This window comes from Coenobita brevimanus, chromosome 51, assembly GCF_032717465.1.
Source record: "Coenobita brevimanus isolate Jiangsu-jjx chromosome 51, ASM3271746v2, whole genome shotgun sequence".
In the NCBI taxonomy this organism is placed as follows: Eukaryota; Metazoa; Arthropoda; class Malacostraca; order Decapoda; family Coenobitidae; genus Coenobita; species Coenobita brevimanus.
The window spans coordinates 5,751,274-5,774,725 of NC_137004.1; the positions used below are offsets into that span (position 1 = coordinate 5,751,274).

The following is a 23,452-nucleotide window of genomic DNA, read 5'->3' on the forward strand; positions in this document are numbered from 1 at the left end:
ACCAGTAGAATAGGTTACCATAGGTTCACATTATTATCCCTTATTGTGATGCAATGGTTGGGACTAAGGACTGCCAAGGTTAAGTTGTAAGGATGCCAAGATGAGGACCAAAAGATACCAATGTTAGGGGCAAATATTGTCAAGGTTAGGACCAAAGGATGCTAAGGGTAGGGCTGAACGATGCTAATGTTAAAGCCAAAGGATGCCAAGGTTAGGGGTAAAGGATTCCAAGGTTAGGACCAGAGAATGCCAGGGTTAAGGCAGAAAGATTCCAAAGTGGGGGACAAAGGATGCCAAGAGTAGAGTTCGAGCAGCATGGAGAGCCGCAATTAGGTGACCAATGTTGATGCATGCAAGCTTGTTTGATCCTTTATAAATATGAATGTACGATGAAATGATACGAATGCCCAAGTTAAGATCGAATATGCCCTGGAAGTCATTCCTCACAAAATATCAAAATAAAATTTTTGCAACAAACACATATCATGTGTTAGAACAAAACTAATAATTCCATCCATCCATCATCCAATCCTACGTTGCTGCATGAGGAGCTTAGGAGCCCAGGGCTAGGCAGTTGGTCCTGACATTTAAGATGAGAGTGACAAACCTCACTCATCCCTGAGGGGCATTACATGAGCAATAAACCCCAACCATCCCTTTGATATAAACCTTCAGTGGCTCAATCCGATTGGAGTGCCTTAATTAATAACCACCAGGCACCAAAATTTGGTTATATGGTTACCAGTGAGCATAGTACAGTAAATGGTTTCCTGGTGTACAGGAAACCATTTGGCTTGTCACTGAGTGTAGAGTCACCCAGAGGAGAAGGAAGAGGAAAGAATGAAGGAAAGAAAGACAAAAGAGGGAGTGTAAAGTCACTCGTAGGCAGAAGGACAAGGAAAGAATAAAGGAAAGAAAGACAGAAGAGGATGGAAGGAAAGAAGGATGGAGGAGAGGAAAGGGCAGACACCCAAGAGCAGCACTACAGTACATCAAGTGAGTGGATGGTGAGTGCTCCCACTTACCACATATCCATGGAAAACAAGCACATTCATTGATCACATGCTATGTGTCACATCATGAGTGCATGAAAGGATGAGGTTAAGAAAAGTGAATGATGAACAAGAGAATGGCTGGGATGGATAAGAAGGTGGTGGGCACTGGGGCTGGGAATGGCTGGGATGGACAAGAAGATGGTGGGCTGTGGGGCTGGGACATCTATGTAAGTGTATCCTGTGGAAATTGCTTTTGTAAGGTAAGTGCTTTCTGTGCACTGAAGATATATTTCAGAATATTTTCCAAGAATGAAAGTGTCAGGGTGAATAAAGAAATGGTTGAGATGAGCTGGAAATGTTTAGGTGGGGACATAGTATTACATGTTCCAGTAGTATTGTTAATTCAGGAACAATTCCATAAAAATTTGGATTGAGCACATACCATAGCTTAATTTTATATTTATTCTCCTGCAGAATTCCAATCTAACGTGGAACACAAACACTCCAGAGCTGACACCATGTTTTGAGAAGACAGTGCTGGTTTGGTTGCCCTGTGGGCTGCTGTGGCTTCTGGCACCCTTGGAGGCACATTCATTGCTTACTAGCCTTGACCGTCACATCCCTTGGACCTGGCTTAATGTCTCCAAGATTGTAAGAAAGTAATTTGTGTACCTGTGTATGATCTTGTGGGAAAGTTTATTTTTGGTCAGCATATTCATAAGCTTTAACCAAACAAATGTGTACTGTACTTTACATTAGGCACCGACACCACTTGACGCTGTTCAGAGCTCTTAGTGGAAGGAATATTCAAACTGTCAAGTCCTATTATATTTTTATTGTTTCCCGCTTTTTTTTTTTTTTCCAACAGTGGTTAAGTAGTTAGCATGAGGAACTGTGAACCTTATGTGCCCATTCATTTTCCTGTATCCTAACTTTGAATGCTTATTTTTATGGGTATAGTGGTTCATTGCAGTGGCATACTTTGCTATGTCAGAATTGATTGTTCAACAGAAAAAAATTTCCTGGATTAGACTCATGCAAATGCCTGTAAGGAATCACATCTTAGGGTATTACATTTAGCAGTTTGCTTAACTACCCCCCCCCCCCATCAAGGGGTGGTTGGTTGCTCATGTAATGCCACTCAGGGATGAGTGAGGCTGGTCCCTCTCTTCTTAAATGTTAGGATCAACTTACCTAGCTCCAGGCTGCTGGCAACACAGGAATAGATGATGGATGGATTTTTTTTTTTTTTTTTTTTTTTTTTTTTTTTTTAACATTGCTCATGTAATGCCACTCAGGGATGAGTGAGGCTGGTCACTCATCTTAAATGTCGGGACCAACTGTCTAGCCCCGGGCTCCTACGCTCCTCATGGGACAACGTAAGATTGGATGATGGATGGATAAAGCATCGTGGTCATTATAAGTGAGATCAGTACAGAAATTGTAAAAGGTATTTAAAACAGAACACTCAAGTTACAGAAAGGATTTACTTTACATGTAGGTTCTACTGCTTAGGCTACTGATGGTATTTAACCAAACCTTTATTCTAGTGTTGTGTTTCAGGTTGGATCAGTACTGTTACTGGTGCTACAACTGGTGGACCTCTTTTATGCAGTACACCAGTGGAGAGTTGGAGAGGAGTTTTATGGGGTGCACTTTGCTACACCTTTTGTCCTGGGCAGCACATTTGTAAGTTGACTGTTATCATTAAATTGATTGTACTTTTACAGCTTTTGCTCATTGGCAGTGTTATAACCAGTGACATTTATCTGAGATGTATTGTTGCTCAAAGGTCATATGTGTGCAAATAATTTTTTAAATGTTGCTGTAATGAAATTGGACTGTGTTTCAAGGATACAATTCTAGAATGAGAGCAGAAGGCCAAGGGTAGGGGTGTGTGGTGGATGAGAGAAGGTGGAGTGAGTTGGAGAGAGGGCAGCCAGATGGCAAAGGACAGAGTCACATGGATGTGATTCATTTGTGGCCACCTCTTGTGGGATTAGAGTACCTGGCAATTGATTGATAGATTAATCTCCTTTATCCTTGCATTCTAGAATTACAGTACAATTTTCACTCATTTTAAATGTCGGGACCAACTGCCTAGCCTCGGGCTCCTACACTCCGATGTAGGATTGCATGATGGATGGATGGATGGATGGATAGAACCTCTGTTTGCCTGGCTACTGTGGGCATAAAAAGTGGCTTCACAAATGGAAATATGAAAACCCATAGTCATTTGCTATGTCTGTCACTCACTGTGTGCTCTCAAGGCATCTAAGAATTTTACATTTCTTATCCAGACTTAGTGCCCATGGTTTACCCTTGGGGATTTTGGATCTTAGGCAGTATTTTATTACTGCATTTACCCAGTATTTCTTAGTATGACAGCCGGATTTTAAAGGATTTTGACATTCAGAATCAAGGATGCAGAACAATGGCCTGGCAGTTGAGTGTGAAGGATTTAGGCTGCACATGTGCCACAGCCAAGACTTCAGTGGCACGTGACAGCCACATCACCCTGTGGGTATTTTGAATGTCAGTGAGCAAAAAATGGAAGGTCATCCAGGATTTTCGCTATTTAAATGGAATCTTTATCTGTAAAAATGGGGCTGGGGTAGAGGTTTCTGTTGTTGCATAAAATGTGAATCAGGCAAACAGAAGGTGTATTGTGCTTTGTTTATAAGCAATGACCCCCAACATCTTGAGCGAACTTGAGCAGTAGGGAGTGACCTTGTGCTTCAGATTCCTCTTACAGCCTCCAGATTATTTAATAAGATACCCGTATCTGTAAAACATTTCTGCCTCATTGGAGTCGACAAAAAATGACATCTTTTCTCCTCTCAAAAACTAATGATCCTAATGATCCTCTCGTAGATATTCATTGGAGTCGACAAAAAATGACATCTTTTCTCCTCTCAAAAACTAATGATCCTAATGATCCTCTCGTAGATATCACACTTTGGTGAATGAAACTATTAGGATTTAACGGGCTGCTACTTTGATGTATTGCCACTTATGAATTGATAGTCATGTAATCTTGAGGTTTTGAGAGCTAGTACCAGTAATAAGTGGCACTTATGAGAAATAAAAGATCAGTCATAATTGTATTATTATTTATTATTGTTATTAATACTGACTTTGTTGGATACATTTATGTGAAGCTACAGAATGTGGTGAATGTTTTTGGTGTATCAGATAGAGCCAGGATTCCGGAGGTTTGAATGATGAGCGAATAGAAGTGTGGCCCATTGGATTGGGCATATTTAGGCTGTTGACGTTTCTACTCCTCACCCTGTCCTAGGGTGGGAAAGGAGGTCCAGTTGATGGTGATATTATTAATATTATTATTATTAAACTTCAGTAGTGTAATCAGCCACATTTCTTCACAGGCGCTGCATTGTATGTTTGTTCTAGTTGGTCGAGTGCGAGGGATGCAGAGTTCAGGAAATCTTTTTGCATTCTGGCTGCTGCTTTGTCTATGTGGTCTCCCGGAGTTTATCTCATATCTTACCCCGAACTCCTTGCATGTAAGTAATTCACTGAGTTCCTCAGTAATATGCACTGCTCAGCCTTTCCATGCTGTAGATATAGAGGTACATTTATTCTTTTTCTTGAATCTCTCAACTGTATCTATCTGTTGCCAGACACCTCAGTCCCATAGGGGTGGCCACAAACAAATCGCCTCCATGTCGCCCTGTCCCCTGCATTTCTCTGACCTGCTTCCAGCTCACACACCCATCTCTCATATACCTCTCCATTCCATCCCTCCATCTCATCCTTGGCCTCCCCCTCCCTCTCTCCCCCTCCACCTCACTCACATATACTCTCCTTGTCAGTGTCTCACTCTCCATCCCCTCCACATGGCCAAACCACTTCAGTGAGTTTCTCCTAATGCTTCCAATAACATCCACATCCACACCACAACACTCCTTCACATCCTCATTTGTCAGTATCTCTCTCTCCATGTGACTCCACATGTTCCTCTCAAATAACTCATTTCCACTGCTCTCACTCTTGACTTCTGTCCCTCCAACAGGGTCCAAGCTTCACTTCCATAAGTTAGGGTTGGTATCACAATTACTGTCATGTAGTAACTTTTTCACTTCCATACTCACTTCTCTGTTTTTTATCACTGCTTTCAGGGAACCAGCTACTTTTCTTCCTTGTTGTACCCTTTCAAGCACTTCACCCTCCAAACTTCCATGCTTACTCATCACACAACCTAAATACTTAAATGTACTCACATTTTCCATTTCTTGAATAAACTATAAATATATATACATATACAGTATATATATATATATATATATATATATACACACTCGACCCTCGATTTGCCAGACTGAAAGGGGGGTAGACCAGTCTGGGAATGGGAAAAGTCCGGCCCCACATACCATTCTCTGGACTGTTACCATACTTTGCCCGAATTCTCCAATATTGTCCGGCAATTATTCCGATAATCTAGAGCATTCTGGAATGTATGCTGCCTATGCCAACATAACTAACATACACAGTACATAAAATAATAACACTGATGCAATAACAATAATAACTGACACAATAGCTGTATTTTGCTAGCTACAACCCTAAGAATGGTTGTTTAGACAGTTGTTGACAAGAATGTGGAGGGTATGATAGAGGAAGATCAGAAAGCTGAGGAAAAAGAGGAAAATGAGCAAGGATTGGAGCACCACAAGGTCAGCCAACCACTAATCAGCTGACCGAGATACAAACATGTAATCTTGGATCGAATCAGCAAATTTAATTGGAAAATATTTTTATCACCATATAGGTTTGCTCACCTAATTATTTGGATTCAGTCAAAAATTTGTGCTTAATTTAATTATTAATAGAAAATCAGGATTCAGAGCAAAAATTTCTTAAAAGTTAGCATAAGTATTTTGCCTCTATACTAACAACTTGCCTTGACGGACTTTTGTTGTGTAATAAATACCGATTTACAATGCAAATACATTTTTTGTACTCAAAATAAATATTTATGCAAAATAGCAGTCTGTCAAGGTGTCCTGATGATCTGAAGGGGAAATATCTGCTAACATTGGTCAACCACTAATCAGCTGATCGAGTTACAGACAATAATCGTATGTGATCTTGATGTTGGACAGAATTGGCAATTTTAATTGGAAAATATTTTAATCTTTATCACCTTATAGGTTTGCACACTGATTATTTGAAATTCAGTCAAAAGTTTGTCTATCTATCAATCTATCTATAGCCCGACGCCCTAATCCCGCAAAGGGTGGCCTCAGACAAAACGCCTCCAAGTCGCTCTGTCACCCACCATTTGACTACCCTCCCCCCAACTCACCCCCCCCTCCCTCATATACCTCTCAACTCCATCCCTCCACCTCATCCTCGGTCTACCTCTCCCTCTCCCTCCCTCCACCTCACCTACATACACCCTCTTAGTCAGTCTTTCATTCTCCATTCTCTTCACATGTCCAAACCACCTTAGTGTATTTCTCCTAATCTTCTCAGCCACATCCACCCTACAGCGTTCCTTCACTTCTTCATTCATCAACCTGTCCCTCCACTTCACTCCACATGCTCCTCTCAAGTAACTCATTTCCACTGCTCTCACTCTTGACTTGTTTCCCTCTTGCAAGGTCCATGCCTCGCTTCCATATGTCAGGGTAGGGATCACAATACTATCATGCAGTGACTTCTTAACTTCCATACTCACCTTCCTATTTCTCATCACTGTTTTCAGTGTACCAACAACCTTCCTTCCCTGCTGTACCCTTTCACGCACTTCATCCCCCAAAGTTCCATCCTTACACATCACACTACCCAAGTACTTGGATGCACTCACATTCTCCATATCCTCACCATCCAACCTCACTGCACACTCTGTGACTTCATTCCTCTCAAACACCATAACTTTACTTTTGTTTACATTAACTTTCAGATTCCTCCTCCTACACACTGTCCCAAATTCATTCACCAAACCTTGCAACTCCCATTCATCTTCACTCAACAGTACTGTATCATCAGCAAACAGCAACACCGGAAGCTTCCAAATCTCACCCTCATTCATTAGAGCCACCCCCACATCCACTGCCCTACCCTGCACCTCCTTTACAACCCCATCCATGTATATATTAAACAGCCATGGAGACATCACACAACCCTGTTTCAGTCCCACATTGAGATCAAAGAACTCACTCAGCTCACCATCCACTCGCACCTTAACCCTAGCTCCCTCGTACATACTCTTCACAGCACTCAACAATTTCCCCTCCACTCCATATATTCTTAATACCTTCCACATACCTTGCCTATCTATTCTGTCATAAGCTTTCTCCAAGTCCATGAAGGCAGCATACACTTTCCTTCCCTTCTCTAGATACTTCTCCACTAAACATCTTAGAACAAATATCTGATCTACACACCCTTTTCCCTTCCTAAATCCCCTGTGTTCTTCTCCAACTAGCTCCTCTGTCATATGCCTAACCCTGTCAATGAGTATTCTACCATATATTCTACCAGTCTCACTAAGTAGGCAGATACCCCTGTGGTTACCACATACTTCTCTCTCTCCTTTTCCTTTGTATAAAGGAACAATTATTAATAGAAAATCAGGATTCAGAGTGAAAATTTCTTAAAGTTAGCAGAAGTGTTTTGCCTGTAGCCTAACAGTATCAATTTACAATGCAGATACATTTTTTTTTTTTTCCCCCTCAAAATATATATTTATGCAAAATAGAAGTCTGTCAAGGTGTGCTGACGATCTGAAGGGGTAATATCTGCTAACATTGGCCAACCACTCAGCAGCTGAGCGATATATAAACACTGACGATCTGAAGGGGAAATATCAGCTAACATTCGTGCATTTTAGCTTTGAAACCTAATTTTTTAATTAAGTAACATTAAGTAAAAATTTTTAAAGTAGATTTCAGATAATTAGGTGTGTGTGAGCCACTGTGGCGAAAAAAAATAAAATTTCCAGTGAAAAGTGCCGATTCAGTACATACTGTATTTAGTCACACCAAGTTGGGTGAGCAAAGTGAGTAGGAATGGATCCCATTGACTTTGTAAGAAAATATATACAGGTATTTTTTTTATTACCTATGAATATTATTTTGTTCAAGCCTTCCTTAAACTTTACTGTGTTTATGCAATAAACTATCTATAGTGGCATTTGAGATAGGGTGAGACAGGAGGATGGAAGGATTGTTGATAGAGCTTTGATGGACTATGTGGTTGTGTCTAGGAATGTAATAGGAAGATTGTTGGATGTGAGAGTTCTGAGAGGGGAGGGTGGAGGTATGTCTGACCACTACCTAGTGGAGGGAAAGTTAAGAGTAGGTATGAGATGGGTGAGAGCTAGGAGGGTTAGGTGTGGCAGGGAGGTTTTGAAAGTGAGTGAGTTGGATAAAAGAGAGAAAATGATAGAGTATCAGGAGAAATTGAAAGATGAGTGGAACGCAGTGAAAGATCAGGAAAATGGCAGTGTGGAGGAGGAATGGCAGTTGTTTAAGTGTGCTGTGGTGGGGCATGCAGAAGAGGTGTGTGGTGTGAGACGTGTGGGTGGTGGTGTAAGAAAAGGAAGTGAATGGTGGTGAAAGGAAGTAAGTATGGCTGTGGCAGAGAAGAGACGTGCATATGAAGTGTGGCTGCAGAGGAAGGATGAGGTGTCATATGAGAGGTATAAGGAAAGGAGGAATAGGGCGAGAAGGGCTGTGCATGATGCTAAAGTGGCAGCAGATGAGAGGTGGGGTAGGCGGCTGACAGAGAATTTTCAACAGAATAAGAAAATGTTTTGGAAGGAGGTGAAAAGGGTGCGAAAGCGAGAGTCAGGGAAGGAAGAGCGAATAAAAGCAGAGAATGGAAGGATGTTAATTGAGATTGATGCAGTAAGGAAGAGATGGGCAGAGTATTTCGAAAGATTGTTAAATGTAGAGGAGGAAAGGGTGGCTGAGATTGTGGCATATGGAAGGGTGCAAGGAATGAATGTGTTGGGAGAGTTGAATGATTCTTTGATCACGAAGGAGGAAGTGGAGAAGGCAGTAAAGGAGATGAAAACATGGAAAGCTGCAGGTATGGATGGGTGTGCTGTTGAATGCCTGAAGGGTAGTGGAGTGACTCTTGTTGACTGGTTAGTAAGATTGTTGAATGTGTGTTTTGTGAAAGGTATGGTGCCAATTGACTGGGCAAGTGCTTGTGTGGTCCCGTTGTATAAAGGCAAGGGTGATAAGTATGAATGTACTAGCTTTAGGGGTATAAGTCTGTTGAGTGTTGTAGGTAAGGTGTATGGTAGAGTGTTAATTATGAGAGTTAGAGAGGGTACAGAGGGAGTGATTGGTGATGAGCAGTGCGGCTTTAGGAGAGGGAGGGGATGCGTGGATCAGGTGTTTGCTGTGAGACAAGTGTGTGAAAAGTATTTAGCGAAAGGCAAGGATGTGTTTTGGGCATTCATGGATTTAGAAAAAGCGTATGACAGAATTGATAGGGAGGCTTTGTCGACTGTTTTAAGATTGTATGGTCTTGATGGTAGGTTACTAAAAGGGGTGAAAAGTTTTTATCTAAATAGTAGAGCATGTGTAAGAGTGGGAAATGCTGTGAGTGATTGGTTTCCCGTGAGAGCGGGGCTGCGACAGGGATGTGTGATGTCGCCTTGGTTGTTTAATATTTATATGGATGGTGTTGTAAGAGAGGTGAATGCAAGTGTTTTAGGTGGAGGTCTGAGTCTGGTGAATGTCGATGGTGGAGAGTGGAACCTTAAGCAGCTGCTGTTTGCAGATGATACTGCACTGGTGGCTGATTCAGAGGAGAGATTGAGACAGTTGGTAGAGGAGTTTGGAAGGGTGTGTGAAAGGAGGAAATTGAAAGTAAATGAGAGTAAGAGTAAAGTGATGAAGTGTACGAGGTTGGTAGATGGTAGGGGGATGAATATAGTTTTGAATGGCGAGTTGCTTGAGGAGGTGGAGTGTTTTAAATATTTAGGGTTGCATGTTGCTATGGATGGAAGAATAGATGCAGAAGTGAAGTTTAGAATAAATGAAGTAGGAAAGGTGCTGGGAGGAATGAAAAAAGTGTTTAGATGTCGTTCGCTTAGAATGGATGTAAAGAGAAGGCTGTATGAGGGTGTTGTGGTACCGACTGCGTTATATGGGGCTGAAACATGGAATATGGGTGTAGCAGAGAGGAAAAGTTTGAATGTAATGGAGATGAGGTGTCTGAGGAGTATGTGTGGAGTGACGCGTATGGATCGAGTGCGAAATGATGAAGTGCGAAGGAGAACTGGAGTTGTTCGGGAGATGGCTGGTAGAGTTGAGCAGAGGGTGTTGCGATGGTTTGGGCATATGGAGAGAATGGATAATGAGCGATTGGTGAAAAAGATAACTAGATCTGATGTGAGAGGTGTAAGGCTGATAGGGAGACCACGAATAGGATGGATGGACAGCGTGAAGAGAGCGCTGGATGCGAGAGAGATGTCTGTTGAGCAAGGAAGAGTGGCTGTGCGTGACAGAAATAAATGTAGAGAAATTGTGAATGAATTAATGATGACGCAGCCCTGAGGGGATATTCTCCCGCATTTGGTCTGATTAGCTAGTCAGGTCAGGTGCGAGTAAGGGGATGGGTCTATTATGATGTGGCAGGGGTAAACCAGCTCTGCTGTCGGGCCCTGCTGCGGATGTCACTGATTGCACTGTGTATTTGACCCATGTGTGGTTTGGTGCAGTGAGGATCTGTCCCTTCTTCCTTTTGGGGCTAAGATGCGAATGACTGTGTTTGAATGGATGAGTAAATGGGGAGTGTGTCGTCCTGTCTCGGCTACCTCCCTTTCCATGGGGGAAGCAGCCTAGGTATATAGATAGATAGAAGAGGCAAGTGGGATATTGCCGCAAGTTAGGAGCTGGTGCCGTGAAGCAGGTTGGTGGCCAAGATATGTTGCATGTTTGAAAATAATTTCTTATGTTTGTTACAAATGGCCTTTATTGAGTCAAAAGCTTGCTAAAATTATACTTTGTTGTGCAGCAGACTGCTTATAGTTTTATATGAGAGAATAATGGCTGGACTTTTTTTGAGAATCCCTGACTTGTACGGGCATTTGTCTGGCATTTTGTTTGGCATTTGATAATATTGTCCGACTTCAGCCTGTGTCCGGGAAATCCGAAATCCGGCAAATAGGGGTCTGCCAAATCGAGGGTCGAGTGTGTGTGTATGTATATATATATATATATATATATATATATATATATAGTATAGTGGTGGCACTGGAAGTTTCATTTCATATGGTTTTATATGCCTGTTGTGTAGACTACCATTTCCCTCTATTGCCAGATGCCTTAAAAGATTACCATTTACTTGGCCATATGTGATGGCAGATCATGTGTGGCCTTCAGTTAAGATGGGGCCCAAAGTCATTTGTGGTTGTAGCTCATAGCTGTGGTAAAGGACAACTCCTCAGACAACCAACCTACTAGTGTTATAGTTGAGATCAGTTACTGTACCACCAAACCACCTGTAGAGTAATAAGTTTGATGTGTTGAATGTTAAATGTGTCTTTAAAACATCTTTCAGATTATGTTTTAAGAGGAATGTACTGATAATAAGGCAGTAACATATGTTAGCAGTCATCTTTATTTGGATTATTTTTTTCCCCTTATGCAAGGAAGAAGGAACCGAAGGCTAGTAGCCTGCGAGATTGTTCCTTCCTAGAAAAAATAAAGGCAGGATAACAGACGGTCAAATTCAATATCCATTCATTTCAAGCTGCCTGGACATACTGAGTTGTAATTAAAAGACTGGTCATAGGAAGTAGGAAATACAGAAAAAGGAAGATAGTTCCAGAAGATTACCTGTTGCGTACATGAGGGGCTGGAAATAATGATCAAGTCTTGCATTGAAGAGTTGGACAGAAAAAGCATGAGAGTGTGCTGCTAGATGAGTGCTACTTGCCCACCATAGTGGTGGAGGGATGAAGCAGACAGTTCAGAGGAGCAGTGACCATTGAAATAGCAATAGAAATGAGATTAGGATCAACAGTGTGGCAGAGAGACAGAGGTTGAAGTGAGCCAGTAAGAGGAGGAGAGCTATTGTGACAAAAAACTTTTGGCTGTATCTTGTTGAGAAGAGCTGTATGTGGGGAGCCTCCACACACGAGAGTTGTACTCTACATGGGCGAAAAAAAACCCTGTACATTATAAGTCAGAAACTGTGCTGGGGTAAAGAAGGCACAGAGTCAGCTTAGCAAACCTAATCTCTTGGAAGCAGATTTTACGAGAGAGGTAATATTATCCTTCAATATAAATCCTGAGAGAACAAAATCCCAAGTAAATTGAAAGATGATGGAAAGAAGCCAATATCCACCCAATTCCAAAGAAAGGAAGTTCCTCTGACCCCTGTGATTGCAGACCAATAGCCATCACATCTTAGTAAGGTATTTGAAACTTTGATTAATAAGCACATTGTTAAACATCTTGAATCCAGCAACTTAATTAGTGATAGACAATATGGTTTTCACCACGAAAGATCCACCATTGACATACTTAATCTCATAACTCATACCATCCATCAATCAATTGACCTACATGGAGAAACTCATGCAGTAGCCCTTGATATTTCTAAAGCTTTCGACAGAGTATGGCACCGTTCCCTGCTGTCCAAACTCCCTTTCTATGGACTAATGTCTTTTGTTCCTTTGATTTCCTCATATCTCAGCGACATGAAAATAAGAGTAAAAGTAGATGATGTATATTCCAATTTCCACTCAGTTATCGCCGGCGTGCTGCAGGGATCAGTTCTGGCGCCAACCCTGTTCCTGGTTCATATTAGTGATCTCTTATCTGTCACCCGCAATCCCATCCACTCATATGCAGATGACTCAACATTACATGGTTCATTCACACTCAGACACCCATTTACAAAGTCTAACATCTCTACCTCTCAACTTGGTACAGCCATCTCCATAAATCAAAACCTGTCTACGATCAGTGAATGGGGACAAAACAACCTTGTCTCGTTTAATGCTAGTAAAACTAAATACAGTATATACAATTTAGTAATAGACAGAAATTGCCAGATTCATATATTACCTTCAGTGCTACTAAGTATTCCCATCTCCAAAAGTATTGAAATTCTCGGCATCTCACTTAACAATGCCCTCATCTAGACCTCTCATGTTAGATCACTTGCTAAAACCTCCTCAAAGAAAGTTGGATTATTGTACAGAGTCCGTAACTTCTTCACTGACGAGCAGTTAGCTGTAATTTATAAGAGTCATGTGCGCTTCAGCTTGAATATTGCTCACCCTCGTGGAATGGATGTGGAGAGGTTGCATTAAAACAACTAGACAAAACTCAGAACAAAGCTGTTAGAATCATTAACAACCCTGCCATTACAAATAAACTACCTCCCCTACAAGTAAGAAGGAATGTTGCCTCCCTTGCATTATTTTACAGATATTTTTATGGCAAATGCTCAAATGAAGTTGCGTCCATTGTGCCACCTCTCCATGCCTTCCCTCATGCTACATGGGCATCTGGTAGCACGCATGACTGGAATGTCACTCAACCATATTGCAGAACTTCTGCCTGTCAGAATGCTTTCATTCCCCGAACTGCATCTGTCTGGAACTTGCATCCCCTGAGTTATTTCCCTCCAAACTTCAAACTACAGCTGTTCAAGTCTAACTGTTACAAATATTTTATGAACAGAGGACACCAGTAATCTGGTGTATGGATTATTATTATTTTTTTCATTTGTTTTTCCTTCCTCTGTTCTGTTATAAAAAAAAAAATAATAATAATAATACTGTGTCCCCTTTTTTCGATAAGGACTAAGGCGTTGCCCTTGGGTAGGGGACTTTGGTTTTGGAGTGTGTAGCACTTTATGACCAGATGCCCATCTTAATGTCTACCAGTGACCCTTAGGTGGACTCAGACCTTCAACCCTTTGGTCAGAATGCTCTAACCCTCTGAGCCATGGTTGCTACAACCAGGTGGGTGACAGGAGAGCATTACTTCTCCCTGCATGGTGGCATACCCGAGTGCGACATGAACTCATGACTTCAGTCCAGAGTCAGGCACTCTACCACTTAGCCACCATGCAGGATTGAGTTGGATATTGTTAAAAATTAGAGGATACTCGTGCAGAAGATTTTGATGGGTCGAAGGATGTAAGAACTGAGTTTTTGATGCATTAAAAACAACAGATTTACTTCTACCCCGATCAGAGATATGAACCAAGTCAGACATTAAATGTGCCATAGCCTCATCCCTTGTTTCTTGAGGTAACTGCTGAGATAGATGCTGGAAAGAGTGTATGGAAAGGTGAAAGGTGGAGTCATCAGTGGATGAATGACTAGGGTTAGATGTACAGCTGAGGGGGTTATTAGTGAATAGAAGAAGGAGAGTTAGTGATAGGATAGAACCCAGAGGAACACCACTATTGATAGCCCTAGGAGAAGAACAGTGACCATTTACAACAGCAGCTATAGAATGACCGGAAAGAAAGCTAGAGATGAAATAGAAAGATGGAATCCATAAGAGGGCAGTTTGGAAACTATGGATTTATGCCAGACTCGATCAAAAGCCTTTGAGATGTGAAGTACAAAGGCAAAGCTTTCACCAAAGTCCCAAGTAGAGGATGACCAGGAATCTGAAAGGAAAGTGAGAAGATTCCCAGTGGAAAAATTCCTGGCGAAATCTACACTGATGATCGGAAAGAAGATTGTAATAGGAAAGGTGTTTTAAAAATGCTTTTGCTAAAATTTAATTTAAAAACTTAGGAAATCCAGAATGTTAGAGCAATTGTACAATAGTTAGAGGGCTGGGAATGGTCACCCTTCTTTGGGACAGGCTGAATGAGAGCAAACTTCCAGCAAGAAAGAAAGGGTATAAGTTGACAGACAAAGGTGAAAGAGCATACCTAGGCAGGGTATCATCACAGAGACACAGTTCTTGAGGACAGTAGGAGGGATCCCATCAGTTTTTTTTTTTTTCTTTGTTACCTGTCCCCACCCCAGAGGGGCTTGGGGGTGAGTACAGGTATACCCCGGTTTAACGATGCAATTGGTTAGGTTAAAACTCATCGCTAGGTGGGGTATCGTATCTCAGGGTAGATTTAACATGTATAGGGATGCATTTTTGAGCCCTGGGTTTCCCCCCCAAGCAAGTCCTAAACCCACCCAAATGAGTTCAAAAACAAGTTTCTAGCTAACCTTAACTCTCAGATAGATTAAAAACAAACTAGACTAAGCCTAAAAGCAATTTATAACTCACCTAAACCCCAAAATACCATCTGGAAATTGTCAGATATAATCTGGAAAAAATTCAAACTTAGTAAACTGTACCCTAAAATAACAATGTTCACCTCACCTATGACTAAAACACATTAATCTGTGCCTAAAAACAGTTTATAAATCATTCTAAACACAATATTTGTCTAAAATGTCATCAATATCAGTTTAATAATCAAAACCCATCATTAAACCAAGGTTTGGCCATCATTAAACGGGATACAGTGGTATTTCTGCGCCCATCGCTAAGCTGGGGTATCGCATCTAGGGGTATCATGTCTCAGGGTATACCCATATTGCTTGTAGCTGGTTTGTTTGTTTGTTAACAACTTTACGCAAAAACTACTGGTGCGATTTTGACCAAAATTACAGGGATGATGGACTATGACCTTTTGATCACCTCATTAAATTTTGGGCCAAATTGGACCAAGGCCCAGGCTGTAGGCCAAAAAAAAGTATTAAAAACAACGTTTTTTTTGCCATAACTCCATTCAGATTCGTCCTATTGACGTGAAACCAAAACCTAAAAGTGCATCTTTCAAATCTGCATCCTATGGCATCCCTCATTACATCAGGGGGATCAACCCCCAGTTAGCAGTAGGGGGGGTCAGTGTGAGGTGGGTCGGGCCAAAAATTTCAGATGGGCATAAAATCATCAATTTTCACCCGATTTACTCCTAATTTGATATGTGACATCTTTGACTAGATATCCTGTTGTGTCTATATGTCAGCACTTAAATGACTGCCGGGGACGGGTTTGCTGTGCCTTGGCACTGCTTCTTGTTACTATTGAGGCCAGTGAAGGCAGAAAACACATCAGTTGAAGAAATTTTAACCTCCTGATGCTGGACTCCCTGCATCCTTTCCCTGTCCCACAGTCAGGTTTATTTTCATTATTTGGATTTTCCAAAAAATATATATTTTTTCTTATAAATCAATCACATATGATAAACACAAAAAAAAGCATGTACGTGCTCTCTGCTGCCTTTGTAGAGGCCATAGTGTCAACTGGCTGGTGTGTATCTACTACTTATACTGTATACATATATACAGTATACTATATATATATATATATATATATATATACACAGTGAACTCTCACATTTAGCGAGTAATAGGTGCAAAAAAAAAACTCGCCAACCTGGAATTCGCTAAATCTGAACTGAATAACTAATGGGAAAAAAATAAATTGGTCCTGGGAATGCATGACTGGACTGGTTTTCCACCTATATTATAACATCACTGGGTGTAAATCATATGATAAACACACATGGTTCAATATATTTTTGAAAGAAACAATTCAAAACAGAAAAACTCACATAAGAAAATAAAATAATGGGCTTGATGTACACGTGGTGTATGGTGCTTGGATGCCTTTGTTGGCGTGACTGTTTACATACAGTACATTGAGGATTTGTCTGCACCTTTTTCGATATTGGACTCTCATCTTAAATGTCAGGACCAACTGCCAAGCCCCGGGCTCCTACGCTCCTCATGGAGCAATGTAGGATTGGATGATGGATGGATGGAAAATAGGTAATTGATGAAAACAAAATTTTATTACATTTCATCACAGGAGAGTCAGTAGAATAATAAATTTTACTAATATTTTCCTTATGTATTATGGATGTTATTGCTTTTAAACCATATATTTTCATACTGTAAATTTTGCTATGTGGGGTGTTTCATACTTGGGTAGTTTGTTACAAGATTTCGCTTAACCTTAGCTGGGAATGTGACTTATGTCCTTTGTGAAATATTCTTAAGCTCTTTTCTCAGCTAAGTGAAGCCGACAAGCTAAGTATTGAATTTAAAAACATTCTGAGAATCATTGCAAATACAGGCCCTGAAGCCTCACTCACTCTAGCTTCTGTTGTCCCTTCCTCTTGTGGATCTTCATCTGAGCCAAATCCTTCAAAATCAAAGTCATCTGGAATGCTTGCTATGTTTATGTTGTCATAAACTGAGTCAGGATCATTGGAGAGGGAAGCTTCAGCTGGTGCAGTATCTTCACTCTGTTGTCAGCCCAGGTAACAAGTGATGAGCGCTTGTTGTTCATTTATTTTCTTGTTGTATCCCTTCAAGAAGAAAGATGATATTTCATTCATTTTCTGTACCAGCTGAACACAAACATTGTCACTGGCTACAACAGTCTCTATTTCTTCTTGGAGACTGGAACAGTCACTCAATATGTGAGAGGTTCGTCGTTGTCAGTTGCTTGGGAGTCTGCGTGGGTTTATCTTCTTCATTGTTGTCAAGAAGACGAGACTCGAGTTTCACAATACAAGCTAAATTTTGTTGAAGTTAATTCAGATTAATAAAAGAATTGTTGAAATTAATTGGCATAAAATTATACAGTTACAGTATATTTTCATTATAAACAACTCGCCAAATGTAAGATTTCTGTCGCCAAGTTAGAGTGTTGTGTACAATCCCATCCCATCGCCAACAGTGAATTCGCCAAATAAAAACTCGCCAAATGCAAGAGTTCACTGTATATATATATATATGTATATATATATATATATATATATATATATATATATATATATATAAAGTAATCCCTCCAATATCCGACGTAATAGATCCAAAGGCATGTCCGGATAGTGATCCTGTCCGGATATTGGGCCCCAGCCTCCTGGACTTGTACTTATGGACCCTAACTCAGCAAAACACCTATACAACTCCCTCTGGACATGCATTGCACCTATTTAAGACCCAAATCACTCCAATATGGGACATAAAAGACTGAAATAAATGCAAAAGAACCATAAAATGAGGTTTTAGAGGTGAGTTTATACAATATTAAACATTCTGGGTACTTACAAGTCCCTGGCTCCTGGACAGGTTTGAACCGCCAGTTTGCAGTCCACAGTTAATCCTCTGCACTCTAAATTCTAATTTCTTAACACTGCATAACACTGTAAATTCCCGTGTGTTCTAGTGGCGAGGAATTGCAGTTTATTCACTGTTTATTCACAGAAAACAAGCACCTGCGGCTTGCACTGCTATGAGCATCTGCTCTTGATCGGAGTTTGGCTGTGACTGTTGATGATGGCGGTGTAACAGAGTTGCCAGATCGCAACGGCCACATTACCAATCTCCTCAACTTTCATTACCAAATTTAACTTTTCATTACCAAATTCATAAAGCTAGCATTTATTCTTCACTAATGATATATACAACTGGAAATACATGTAATCACTCTCCTTATAATTAACACCATGTTGATTATTTTCACTCTATGTAGGGTAGCAGATTAATCAGAGAGAGCAAACAATCCACCGTCTCCATCCTGTGTATCCTCATACATGTGAATAATCCATTTGATAATGCATTATTCTGATTCATTACCAAACAAATTTTTCGTTACCAAATAGGCCCACACTTGGTAATGAAAAATACCAAATGGCAACCCTGACAGGTGAGGGGGGAGGGGTAGGAAGGAAGGGGTGAAGGGACCATGGTGTAACAGCTGTTCGGCGCCACACGGCAATTTCAAATTACGGGAGGGAAAAAAGTCAGATTTTTTTTAAATTTTTTGCGGTGTTTGGCCCATTTTGGGAATATTGGATCCCGGGACGATTATGTCCAGTTAGTGGGGATGTTCGGATGTTGGGCGTTCGAATATTAGAGGGATTACTGTATATATATATATACAGTATTAGAGTTTTATGCTGTTTCCTTTTTTTCGATGTTGCCCCTGGTTAGGGGACTCAAGTTTGGGGCATGTAGCACTTTGTGACTGGATGCCCTTCCTAATGTCTACCAGTGATCCTTGGGTGTCATTTAATATGCCAGAATATATGGTAAGTGAAAGTATTAGAGATTTATAAACATTTTTTCATATATATTGTCACACACTTTAGCTGACGGTGCTCTTGTTCTTGGTTGATTTATATTGCTCGTGGGAGGTGGTGGCTGAATTAGTAGAGAGGTGGTCTGCAGTCCCAATGGTCACAGGTTCCAAACCTGACTGGGACAGGGAACAGTTTAAGGATTTGAATTTTAGTAAAGCAGACTTTACTGATCTACCAGACAACCCACTGACATGTCGGAAAAATACCCCGTTAATACCAGTACACCAGTTCTGTATGAGACAGCCCTAGCATGTATTCAATATGGACTGTGGGTCTTAGCACCAAAGTGGTGACGTGTGGAGGTGCATGGATGTAGGAGGACTACTGGACCATGGGAATGGGCTGTGAAACCTATGCCCAGAGTCAGACACATTATTTAAAAAAAAATAATAATAATAAAAAAAAAAAAAATAATAATAATAATAATGTTTGTGTTATGAATTTCCAGGTGGAAACTGTGGATACCCTGTACTTTGCTACCTACGTGACGTATTTTCCAGTTGTGGTAATAATGTTCATTCTCAGCTGTTTCTCTGATGCAACACCTCGGTACCTCAGTAATTCACGCAGTGAGGTGAGTCATTCAGATAGCATGCATAATATTTTATTCACAACTGTGACTGAAGAGAAGAGGCAGTAATATGTTCCTGGTAGATAATTTGTCAACTTCCATTTTTGTAGTGCAATATTTTTTCACTCTACGCTGTATTCTTTTGGAGACATCCTAGGTAGAGTTATTATCCCATTTTTGACACCATCCAGTGTTAGGTATATTGACTGGAGGAATCGGTGTATTTGGAGGCAGCTTAGGAGTAGTTGCATTACTACTTATCCCTAATTATAAGGCATGATGATCTTCCACTGAAGTTCTCAGTGGCATATCTCATCATCATCATCATCCGGACCTCCTTTCCCACCATAGGTCAGGGTGAGGAGTGGCATATCTCTTTCTTTGAAAAGGGTGCTTTAAACTGCTTTCCCTTGAGACATGTGGCTGCTTGGAACCTATGTGGTAACAGATTCATTTGTGTTCCACAGTGGCTCCACTGCCATAGTGTCTCTGTATTTTGGTATTTCTCTATTAGATATCAGATCTTTGAGGATGCAGTAGTCTATTCCTCTTTGCGGAGACTGCTCTTGCTGGGTTTGGTTATTCACAGAGAGCAGATGGCCATTCTTCAAAAAATCTGAGGAGTGCAGGTTAACTCCACTAGCCCTTGTTTGACCTGTTCGAGCCACTCCAGTGTTGCTAGCTTGGCGGAAAAGGCACAAAATCTAGTAACTTTACATATTATCTAGTTGTGGCCCTAACAGATTCATAGAAAAGTATTCACCGTATACCATAATTAATAAAATCATACTGTACCCTATCATAATTCAGATCACTACATTTTATATCCCCTTTTTATTTGTCAAATTAAATGACCGCAGAAACAAGCATTATTGTGAAAAAAGTACCCAACATAACAATCCAGCCCCAAGAACATAGTGTATGCAAGAGGTAGGAAATTATTGTGATGATGGAAAGATGACCATATATGATTATAAAACCTGATTACAATCAGAAGTTTTGTAAATTACTGACTGAATTGAGTTCATAGCAGTATTTGCATGTGTTGTCAGACAGCCATGGTGTTGGAAACTCACCAGTATATGACTTTACAATGCAGTGTGATAAGATTCTGTAATTCTTTGGTGAATGAAAACACAGTACAGTAAATAGCACTTAACCACACAAGGGCACTTATCAGACATCATTTACTGATGATTTTTGCTCACATATAACAAACTCAGATCTGTTGGTAGGCAGTAGTCACCTAAAATATTTCTTTTACATGTTTTGTGCCACAGTTAAAGCACTGACATTCGAATAAATTATGATGTAACCACTGTAAATATTAACATCTACCACCTCTTCCTATGTTTCAGTCACACTGGTGTGCATACACATGTATTGCATCAGTACAGTAAAAGTCCAATAATCCGAATGGCAGGGGACCGAGGGTCTTTTGGACTATTGATTTTTCCGGACTATTGGGAGGGATCTTTGAAAACGCTAGAAATATGTACATGATCATTAAATTAACACATGAAATGATATTGGTTATTGTTTTACTCACCGGAAATGCATAGAAGTGTATATGAATAGTTGCGGGCACGTACATCCAAGTCCAAGCCAGATAAATCTTAGATAAAGCACAGAAAAATGAAAAAAAAGGGGGGGCGGGGGGCCAGAAAAATTCAGAAAATTTCGCCTTGAAAAATCCGGGGTGTTGGGAGAATCGGATTATTGGTGATTGGATCAGGGGACTTTTACTGTACAGTATTTGCAATTTTGATATTCCTACAAGATTGCAATAATCCAGGCCTAGATAAGTGTCCACTATCATCATCATCATCATCATCCGGAACTCCTTTCCCACCCTAGGGCAGGGTGAGGAGTAGCAATGTCCATACAGCCCAAATTTGCCCAATCCAATGGGCCACGCTTTCATTCACTCTTCATTCAAGCCCCTGGAATCCTGGCTCCATCGGATACGCCAGAAACATTCACCACAATCTGTAGCTACACATAATCGTATCTGACGGAGTCAATCCAGACGTTGCCACGTTAAAAAGGGGTGCCAAAAATCCCTGATCATGCACTTCACCTCACAAAATTCATCCAGCCAGCTGGATCTTCTGTCATTTCCCTAGCCCCACTGACTTCCAAACCTCTCTTCCTCACACATGCATCCACCATATCTCTCCACCTTCTCCTTGGCCTACCTCGCCTCCTCCCTCCTTCGAATTCGCTCAGATATACCTTTTTCACCACTATTGTTATCCATTCTCTCCACATGACCATACCATCTCCGTACACTCTCTTCAGTTCTGATGTCCACCGACTACCTCAACTCCGCATCTTTCTCAAATCACATTATTTCGTATCCTATCCACCCTCTGTACTCCACAGGCATTCCTCAGCAGTCCCATCTCCACTGCTCTTTCTCTTGACTTTCCATTTTCATGCCACATCATAGTCTCACATCCATATTTTAAAGTTGGCACTAACACTCCTTCATGTAAGCCTCATGCAGCTGCAACACTCAAGCCTCTGTTTCTTATCAAGGCCTTCATTGCACCAGCTACTTTTCTTCCTTGTGTCACTCTACTTTCAATTCTTTTGCACATTTTTCTCTCTTTTTTTATCACTGTACCCAGGTACTGTATTTGAACTCTCTCACCAATTCCAGTCTCTCTCCATTCACTGTTACATTGCACTGGGAGTCACCTTCTCTCTCAGTAACCATCACTTTACTCTTTTCTACATTTACTCTCAAGGAACGACGCTTACAGACATCAGCAAAACTGTGCACTAACCTACCAAGTTCTTGTCCGGTACTTGCAAGCAGTACTGCATCATCAGCATACAACAAATTTGAGATATTCCATCCATCACCATTCATTACCAATGCCATCCCTCTCTCCATTACTCATGTTTTTACTTCTCTCATCACCCCATCCAGATATATATTGAACAACCATGGGGACATCACACAACCTTGTCGCACGCCCACACTGATCGTGAACCATTCACTTAGATGCCCATTAACCCTTACACATGCTTCACTACCATCATAAAAACTCTTGACGGCACCTAGCAGCTTACCATCTACACCATACATGTGCAAAACTTTCCCACAATCCTTCTCTGTCCACTTTGTCATATGCTTTTTCCAGAACCATGAATGCCATAAACACCTTATGGTCCTTCTCACAAGCCTTCTCTACTACCTGTCACTGCAAATATTTGGTCCACACATCCTCTGCCACTCCTAAAGCCACCCTGTTCATCACTCACTAGGACTTCTGATATCTCTCTTACTTTCTCTATAATAATTCTTCCATATACCTTCCCTACCACACTCAGTAAGCTTATGCCACGATAATTCTTGCACTCACTTCGCTCACCTTTATTTTTGTACAGGGGTACAATCACAGCGTTTTTCCACTCTGCAGGCACAGTTTCACTCATTTTATGCCTTCTTACATATCTCCAACAAGCGCTTCATTCCATTCTCTCCACTACACTTAAGCATTGCTGCATACACCTCATCAACTCCTGCTGCTTTCCCATTTTTCAGGCGCTTCACAGCACTCTTTACCTGTGCGAGTGTCACGTCTCCTGGCACTGCATTCCTTCTCTGCACACCCCCAAAACCAGTCATGTTTACAGCTGCTCTGCTCTCTCTATTCCCATTCATCAGGCTTTCAAAGTATTCTTTCCATCTGGTCCTTACTTCATCTCCATGGGTTAATAATCTACCACCTGCATCCTTCACATCATC

The 23,452-nt window shown here is 40.9% G+C and overlaps 1 protein-coding gene across 1 annotated transcript in view; it reads left to right on the top strand.

The window, feature by feature from the left end:
• The first annotated feature begins 1,129 nt into the window (after positions 1 to 1,129).
• Positions 1,130 to 23,452, top strand: part of LOC145400296 (multidrug resistance-associated protein 1-like) — a 164,936-nt gene continuing 142,613 nt past the window's right edge. Inside the window, exons 1-5 of the mRNA XM_080272854.1 lie at positions 1,130 to 1,222; positions 1,470 to 1,646; positions 2,559 to 2,684; positions 4,385 to 4,522; positions 19,570 to 19,695. Coding sequence (XP_080128980.1) covers positions 1,130 to 1,222; positions 1,470 to 1,646; positions 2,559 to 2,684; positions 4,385 to 4,522; positions 19,570 to 19,695 — 660 coding nt within the window. The remainder of the gene's footprint in view (positions 1,223 to 1,469; positions 1,647 to 2,558; positions 2,685 to 4,384; positions 4,523 to 19,569; positions 19,696 to 23,452) is intronic.